Source organism: Dama dama, chromosome 8 (assembly GCF_033118175.1).
Source record: "Dama dama isolate Ldn47 chromosome 8, ASM3311817v1, whole genome shotgun sequence".
NCBI lineage: Eukaryota > Metazoa > Chordata > Mammalia > Artiodactyla > Cervidae > Dama > Dama dama.
This window is the reverse complement of record NC_083688.1, coordinates 980,086-988,980: the sequence shown is the minus strand read 5'-3', so window position 1 is coordinate 988,980 and position 8,895 is coordinate 980,086. Positions and strand designations below refer to the sequence as shown.

The 8,895-nt window shown below is 55.7% G+C and overlaps 1 protein-coding gene and 1 pseudogene across 1 annotated transcript in view; one reads left to right on the top strand and one right to left on the bottom strand.

Moving 5' to 3' along the window:
- Positions 1–2,595: 2,595 nt before the first annotated feature.
- LOC133061035 (regulator of G-protein signaling 2-like) lies at positions 2,596–3,141 on the top strand (annotated as a pseudogene).
- Positions 3,071–8,895, bottom strand: part of PADI4 (peptidyl arginine deiminase 4) — a 29,104-nt gene continuing 23,279 nt past the window's right edge. The window contains exons 12-16 of the mRNA XM_061148019.1: positions 7,377–7,518; positions 7,012–7,114; positions 6,101–6,171; positions 5,460–5,600; positions 3,071–3,929 (exon numbers count right to left, since the gene is read on the bottom strand). Coding sequence (XP_061004002.1) covers positions 3,696–3,929; positions 5,460–5,600; positions 6,101–6,171; positions 7,012–7,114; positions 7,377–7,518 — 691 coding nt within the window. The 3' untranslated portion in view covers positions 3,071–3,695. The remainder of the gene's footprint in view (positions 3,930–5,459; positions 5,601–6,100; positions 6,172–7,011; positions 7,115–7,376; positions 7,519–8,895) is intronic.

Sequence of the window (8,895 nt, the reverse complement as noted above, 5' to 3'; positions counted from 1 at the left end):
CTCTAGGGAACACTTGTTCACCACTGACTCCCCAGCACCCAAAAAAGGGAGGGCCCTGGACACGGTGGGTGCTCAATACACTCTTGTGGCCCCAAATGACTAAACGACCCCCCATCCCCTCCCCTCCCCAGGCCAAAATAACCCAGTGGGCTTCCCCAGGTCTCCCAGTGAAGTGAGGGGTTTGTAACCTTAAAACAACTCTGCATGGATCTCCACACTTCCTCACATGCTCATCCCATGTAGGAAGTCCTGCCTCGGCCCCGCAGTGACATTTCCACATCACTCTGAGACGGTCAAGTCCCAGGGTCCCTGGCTGATGCCATGGCATTTGGGGTGGAGGCACTAATTCCCCAGCTGCTGCAGGCGATGGCTTCTGGCTGCTCACAGCAAGTCTCCCTCCCAAAATCGTCTACTGCCAGTTCCCGAGGTCATCATTCCTCTTGGGGGCAGCTACACCCACCGTGGGGAGACAGCGGGCAGGCCTCTTGTCTCAATTCAGGACAACTCTGAGGACCCAGCCCAGAGCATCCCAGAGGGTTTCCCAAGCCCTCAGTGACCGCTGCATCCCAGCTCATCATCTCCTGCTGCCCCTCCCCCACGCCCTCCCACATGTGGTTCCTGAGAGCACCCCCACACCCCACCAAAAACCTCCTATGAGGAAGCCTTCATCTCAGAATCTGTTCCCAGGAACCAGACATACAACAGTCACCAAACAACCTCGATTCAGAAGTGACAGTTGCTGTGCTGTGCTGAGTTGTGACCGTCTAGTCAAAGCTGTGGCTTTTCCAGTTATCATTCGACGTGAGAGTTGGACCATAAAGAAGGCTGAGCTCTGAAGAACTGAGGCTTTCCAACTGTGGTGCTGGAGAAGACTGTTGAGAGTCTCTTGGACTGCAAGGAGATCCAACCAGTCCATCCTAAAGGAAATCAACCTTGATTATTCAATGGAATGGACTGAAGCTGAAGCTGAAGCTCCAATACTTTGGCCACTTGATGCGAAGAACTGACTCATTGGAAAAGACCCTGATGCTGGGGAAGATTGAGGACAGGAGGAGAAGGGGACTAGAGAGAGGACGAGATGGTTGGGTGGCATCACCGACTCGAGGGACTTGAGTTTGAGCAAGCTCCAGGAGATGGTGAAGGACAGGGAAATCTGGTGTGGTGCATCCATGGGGTCGCAAAGAGTCGGACACGACTGAGTGACTGAACAACAGCCCACTCCAGTATTCTTGCCTTCTTGCCTGGAGAATCTCGTGGACAGAGGAGCCTGGTGGGCTACAGTCCACGGGGTCGCAGGGTCAGACACGACTGAACGACTAACAGAGGGGCTGCTCTGGCTTCCCAGGCGGCTCAGTGTAAAGAATCCACCTGCCGATTCAGGAAGCCCAGGTTCTATTCCTGGGTCGGGAAGATCCCCTGGAGAAAGAAATGGCAACCCACTCCAGTATTCTTGCCTGGGAAATCCCACGGACAGAGAAGCCTGGCAGGTACAGTCCATAGGGCTGCAAGGAGCTCGGACATGACTTAGCAACCATACAACAACAGTAAGAAGGGCTACTCTGACCACCAGCTCATCTCTCCAGCCTTCTGCAGCCCCAGGGATCTGGCGATACATTCAGCGTTTGTTTGCTGAGCTCCGTCGCTGCTCCAAGCTGCCCTACCGGTCAGGTCTGGGGACAGCCTCACACCAGCCTCCCCTTGTGCCCAGCCCCTTCTGTCCACAAGAAACACCAGTGCGTCTTCTGTCCCGGCAAATCCCGAGGAGGGCTGGGGGTGCGGATAGCTGATTCTGTTCAGAGAAGCCCACCGTGACCTGGTGTGTGGATCCCTTCCACCTCAGTCCGTGTGAGGGCAGACGCTCCGGATGACCATTTTCCCCACCATCACATTCTCCGCGCCCCCGCCTGAAAACGGTATCTCTGGATGTTTTCTAAGCCCCCCAGGCTCTACGTGGCCAAAATCAGGCCTCAATTTTCAAGACCTCAAGTCACCAAGTTTTATTTTCTAAAGAGCAATCAAAGTCCAAAAGTCAAGGCCATGAAAGAAAACATTTAAGAAGCACGCAGTGGGGAGTCATAACCTCATTCCACAAAGCCCGTGGCCCCTACTCCATGCTGCGTGTTTCCAGCAGGAAACACGAGGGACGGGGCCCGCTTTAGGGGGCGTTCATGCTGCTGGAGTGGAAACGATGAACGGAGGGTGAGCGCGAGGCCGCAGACGCTGGGCGTGGGGACAGAGCTCTCTCCCGCCGTGGGTTCTTGCCTGCCATGCGTCTTGTTTCTTGTCTAAGGACAACGTGAACGGGAACCCGACTCTGAGGCTGCATCTTTGCCCTCAAACCTGGTAAACGTCGGTGTGCGGTCTACGGACAAGCCTGAGGCTGGTGGGACCGGATCCCTGCTGCTCTTTCTGCCTGTCGTCTCTGTGATCGGTCTACACTTATAAGTTTATTTTTTATCATGTTGCTGTTTAGTGGCTCAGTCGTGTCCAACTCTGCGACTCCATGGACTGTAGCCCCCCAGGCCCCTCTGTCACTGGGACTTCCGAGGCAAGAACACGGAGCGGGAGAGCGGTGCCCGCAGCTGAAGGACGATGATGCCAAGCGCTGTGCTCCCGACAGTCCCGCACCACTGCGGACCCACGGGCGAAAGAGCCGGCACCCGCCCCAAGAACGAGGGAGACGAGAGGAGGTGAAGCGAACCCCATTAGAAGATCCAAGAGCTGTTTTGAGCTACTTCTTGTGAAATTCCTCCGCTCCTGGGAAGCCCAAAACTGGCAAGAAAAGCAAACAGCAAACCTTCATTAAGCCTTCTCCCGAGGAAGCGCAGCTGTGGTCAGAAGCATTTGACGAGCTGCTAGCCAGTAAATATGGTCTTGATGCATTCAGGGCTTTTTTAAAATTTGCACTCTATGAAGGAAATATTGAATTCTGGCTGGCCTGTGAAGACTTCAAAAAAACCAAGTCACCCCAAAAGCATTCCTCAAAAGCAAAGAAAATATATACTGAGTTCATAGAAAAAGAAGCTCCAAAAGAGATCAACATAGACTTTCAAACCAAAACTCTGATTGCCGAAAACCTGTGGCTGCTTCACAACTGCCCAGAAAAGGGTGTACTGTTGTCTCACGAAACCCCAAGGCTGAGAGTCTGTGTTTGAACTGTCAGCTGCTGTGTGTACGAGAATGAGTGACAGTGTCCACCAAGAGTGCCAAAAACTGTCCTGATGGCAGCCAAACCTTGAAGCGGTCTTTGAATACTTTTAATAAATTTTTTCTGATAAATAATGTTATCGAATGTTTGGCCCAGATGTGTGTTGGGGTGTTTTTTTTGTAATTAAATCTGGCAGAAACAAGATTCTCCTCTAGGAGAGAAGAGGTATCAGTTGATGGGCCGGTTGAGTAAGAACCGACGGTCCTTAGAACTGAGAAATCACAGCTGTGGGGAGATGCTGCTCCCACCTCTAACGCTTCGGTGAGTCACAGGAGGTCAGACCATCACCGAGGGATCAACCTTCTAAGATAATCATATAGTAAAAATCAAGCTTATTGTTGAAAATACAAGAACATTGCTTTAAAGCCCTTCATGAGTACAGAACAGCTAAACATGAGAAGTAAATTGATGTAACAGAGACAAAGCACCAACATTATTCACGTAGCTACGCCGGCGTCCAGGCCAGGAGCCCCCGAGGGAGGCCGGCTCAGGGCTGCATGTGCCACCACTTGAAGGGGAAGGGCTCCCGGCGCACGTTGGTGCCGCAGTGCACGTTCCCCTGCCGGACGTGGTAGGCGTAGTAGTCGTCGATGAAGGCGCAGTGCAGGCCCAGCGGCTCCAGCAGGGACCGCACCTTCTCCTCCAGGCAGCAGCGGCCGTTGATGACGGGCCCGAAGGGCTTGGGGATGCCCAGGTGCTTGCCCAGCACCAGCATGTTCACCTGCAAAGAAGGGGGCGCCCAGGTCAGGGGCGGCATCGGCTCCCAGCCCAGCACCTTCTCTGTGCTCAGAGGGGGCGCCCAGGCCAGGGGCGGCATCGGCTCCCAGCCCAGCACCTTCTCTGTGCTCAGAGGGGGCGCCCAGGTCAGGGGCGGCAGTGTGTGGCTTGCAGCACCACCTGAGTGTCCCCTAACAGGCCCACTTCACAGGCCAGCAAACTGAGGCCCAGCAAGGTGATGTGAGCTACTGAAGGCCAGGGAGTGAGGCGAGGTCCTGTACCCAAGGCTTCAGACTCTGGGGTCCTTGTTCTCAACCCTTTCCCTCCCTCCTCGCTGCCACCATCTGGCAAACTTGATTCCTCAAGGGCCCGCTCCAAGGCCACTGCCTCCGTGAAGCGGCCTGTGACTCTCCAGAGTCTGGCAACTAGTCATCCTCTGGGTCCCACAGCTCCTAGCAGAGTGCCTGGCACAGAGGAGGCACTTAGCAAAGATCTGCTGATATTACGACCAGGTGAACAAGGGACTGCCCATTTTACAGCACTTTCCATACATAATACGTTATGAAAATGACGGTTTCCTCCACAGTCGTCTACATAAGGTATTATATTGGGAGGTGGTCTGTGGATTTGAATCCCAGGACTATTACGCAGCTGTGCAGCCTTGGGCAAGTCACTTGGCCTCTCTGCGCCTCATCAGCGGAAAGAGCCAGACACGTTTCCAGGCTGTGACGGTGGATGAGAACAGGCATGCATGCAGAGCCTGTGCAGCATGTGATGAGCCCGGAGTCGGTCTCCAGGGCTCGTGAGTCGCTGCAGGGACATCCAGGCGCTCAGAGCCAGCCCGTGCTGGGTGCCTGGCACTCTCGACGTCCCCGCCTGCCCCACACCCAGGCTCCCAGCTCCCGTCACGGCTCCCGCTGGGGCCTCACACGGAGGAACCGAGTCAGCCCTCAGTGTGGCCGACTCCTTCGACTGAGACGCTGCACCCCCAGCCACATGCGTAGCTTTCTTTCCCCCTGGGCTAAACTGCAGAAAGAAATGAAATGCTTGGGGCCAAGGAATTTTATTCAGGAGTGGGGGCTAAGAGGATGGTGCTCCCTCCAGTCTAGTTTGAGCCAAGGAATCCCTTCTCCTAAACAAAATTTTCTGCAATATGTCAGAGCACAAAACGGAGGCAAATCCAAACCTTGTGAGTGAGGTCCTGTCCTGTAGAACCCAGTTTGCAGACCACCCGGCTGGCTCTTACCTGGCCTGACACAAGGAAGCCCAAAGCGGGCGCTGCAGCCAGACCCCAAGCTCTGAACCCCAGCTCTTGCCAGAGACCTGACCCCCGTGCCAATCATCTGTAAAGCGGGGGTGACGACAGTCTTTCACCCCCAGGTGGTTGCCTCTTAAAGGCGCTGCAAGCTGGAAGGGGCCACACAAACCCCAAGGGTGAGGAGACAGCCAAGCCTCCTGGATCCACAGCCCAAGCGGCCTCTCGGACTTAAGACTGCGGGCGAAGCTGGGTGGGCTTGGAGGTCCGCATCCTCACCATGTTTGGGAAAAAGGCTTCGGCCTTGGCGGTCCCTCTCGAGTCTTTGATGAGCTTGAAGAGCTGGGGGATGTCCACGATGTCCCGCTCCGTCAGGCCCAGCTCCCTCTTCAGCACCGCCCGGTTCCAGTCGATGCATTTCTGGGGGGTGGGCAGAGGGGCGGCGGTGGGCGGGGCGAGGACTCGGGTTTGGGGGGGCCCGGGGGGGTGCAGGCGGGGCGGTTTATCCCGGAGGACCTGAGACAGGGCCAGGAAGGCAGCGCGGGGCCCCTCCTGGTCCTCCCTCCTGCTTGCCTTTTGCTCAGCCCCTTCCTCGTCTCTGCTTCAGCATCGCTGCCTTGCCCGTCACTCAGGCACTTGGCCTCTTTAACGCCTCCGTGCCTGTTTCTGAGTTTGCCCTGTCTTTCTGTGACTTTGCCAACTCTCTCTTTTCTGGACTTCACCTTGAGTGTGATCCTGTCTCTCTCTGTCTCTTTCTCTGTCTCTCTCACACACACACGCACACACCGACCCAGATCCTGGGACTGATACCCGGAAGGCCATGTCCTGGGCTTCTAACCTCGGGAGGAGGGCTGGGCGTGGGGGTGGGGCAAGGGTCAGGTTGCCAGGGGTGTGACATGCCCTGAACGCCAGGCTAGTACCTCCACATACGAATTGTGTTCTTTCAGCTTCTTGTCAGAAAGAATGTCCTTTATATTCTGCTGTTTTTTTTCTGTCATGGAGAAAAAGAAAAAGAATCAGGTGAATTCAGAGATCCATTTTGCTCTTCCCAGGAGGTCCAGTAGGGACTCAGTTTTCCCATCTATAAAATGGGGGCAGCAATGATTCTGAACACACAGGTTTGTTATGAGCATCTGGGAAGTAAATGACTTTAATAAAATAATTTACCCTGGGTAAGTTGTTATTAAGAGCATTACTTTCAGTCTCGTAAATTCTCTTGTCTCCAAAGGAATCCCGTTTCAGAGGGGCAAACAGAGGCCTGACCATTGCCTGATGCTCTATGACATACACAGATACTAGGTGAAAACTCTCAGTTGTAGTGACTTTAACCTCTGACTCCAGCCTGAGTCTGTGGACATCACTGAAAAAAATATTTCATTCTGTGCTCTATCCGGACTGAACTTTTTTTCAGGTCTTAAAACACATCTTGCTTTCTCCTGCCTCTGAGCCTTGGCTGTTCCTTCTGCTTGGATTATCTAGACTATCTTTAGTCCCATCCCACTGCCCCAATTTTCTGGCCAACTCCTACTCACCTCTCATACTCAGGCCTGATCTTTGCCTCCTCCAGGAAGCCTTCCTTGGGCTCCTCCCAGACACCCCTCAAAGCCCCTGTGTTGTTGCTTCCTGAACTCACTTGCCCTGGACTGTGAATCCCGAGGGCAGAGACCTCCTCCTCCCTGCTCACGCAGCACCCCCAGCGCCCAGCACAGTGCCTGGTGCCCGGTGGCTGGGCAGAAGATCTCAGTGGCCTGAGTGATTCCATCTGATGATGGGAGACCACGTGAAGGCAGAGGAAGGTTCCCAGGGGAAAGAACAGACGCGGCCAACTTACTCTTGACCCCTTGGAACAGCAGGACCTCCCCGTGGCCCTCCTTCAGCTGCTCCTGGAACAGTCTGTAGCAGGACCTGGGGCTGGCCAGGAGAAGCCGGAAGCCCTGGGGGCAGAAACCCTGCGGTCAGAGGTTAGTTTGGTCCCTGGGGTTCCCAGGGAGGAAGGCTCTGCCAAGGCTGTGGGGAGTGTGGGCTTGGCCCTAGGCTGGCTGCTTCTCCATGCCCCCTTCTGGGTGAGGGAGAGACAAGATTTGGGAAGATAAGGTCAATGCCCGCCGCCCCCCCCACCCCAGCAGAGGCAGAGCTGAGTCTGGGAACCCAGGAGGGAGGCCTGTGGCTTCCTTCAGGCAGCCCCCTGGACCACACCTTCTTGTGCACCGGAACGAAGCTCAGGAACTCATCCACGTGGCCCACAGACAGCCAGTCTGAGTAGAGTCTCACCGGGGCCTGCACCTGCTGGGCCCCCAGGAAGTCCTGGAGGGCCCGGTGCATCTCCTGGCTCTCCTTGCTGCCAACACAGGGGCGAAGGAGTGTTACGGGGGCACAGGTATGCTTTTGAGCTGTGGTGCCGGAGAAGACTCTTGAGAGTCCCTTGGATGGCAAGGTCAACCCAGTCAATCCTAGAGGAAATCAACCCTGAATATTCATCGCAAGGACTGACTCTGAAGCTGAAGCTCCAATACTCTGGCCACCTGATGCCAAGAGCTGACTCACTGGAAAAGACCCTGATGCTGGGAAAGATAGAAGGCAGGAGGAGGAGGGGATGACAGAGGATGAGATAGTTGGATGGTATCACCGAATCAGCGGACATGAGCTTGAGCAAGCCCCGGGAGAAGGTGGAGGACAGGGAAGTCAGGTGTGCCACGGTTCATGGTCCTGAGCGGCTGAGCAGCAGCGATGGGCAGACGGCGTCCCTGGGGCTCAGACGGGAAAGAACCCACCCACTGTGCCGGAGACCCGGGTTCCATCCCTGGGTCGGAAAGATCCCCTGGAGGAGGAAACGGCAATCCACTCCAGATTCTTGCCTGGAGAATCCCATGGACAGAGGAGCCTGGTGGGTTTCAGTCCATGGACTCACAAAGAGCTGGACTCGGCTGAGCAACTAAAGCTTTCACTTTCATGCAGAGACGGGGGTGGGGGAGTCCACGAGGGTGGCGGTTACCAGGGAAGTCTCTGAGGGCCCGGGACTTGGGGAAGCGCTCAGGATTCTTCAGGGAAGGGATTCAGACCCTGGGATGCCTTTTATTATTATCATATCTCCGACCATCTGAGGAGTTTAGAAACTGTCGCCCCAGTTTTACTGGGGACGACCGAGGCGTGGAGTCAGTGAAATACGCAGGGCCGGTCCTCAGCCTCTGCAAGGACCGTCTGCCGGCTCAGCCTGGCTGCTGGTGCTGCGGGCAGCATCGCCAGGGGAGGTGGAGCTGGTCCCGCCGAGCCAGTGCACCACTGTTAGCCGTGCGCCCTCACGGACACCCCCTCACCTTCCTGGCTTCCGCGTGCTCCCTGCCCTGACCTCCGGGGCCTTTGCGATCTGGCCCTTCAGTCTGTCTGGCTCAGTTTCTGTTTCAGCTCCTCTGACCTTGAACCCACCAAGTTCATTCCTGCCTCAGGGCCTTTGCCCAAGACCTTTTCAAAAACTACTTATTTATTTGGCTGCACTGGGTCTTAGTTGTGGCTGGTGGACTCTTTAGTTGCAGCCCGCAAACTCTTAGCTGCTGCATATGGGATCTAGTTCCCTGAGCAGGAATCGAACGTGAGCCCCCCTGTGTGGGGAGCGCAGAGTCAGTCACCGGACCAGCGGGGAAGTCCCTGACCAGGAACTCTGCTCCAGATCTGCATGCGGCCACGTCCTCCTGTCATCGGGCCTCAGACCCCGCCCCAG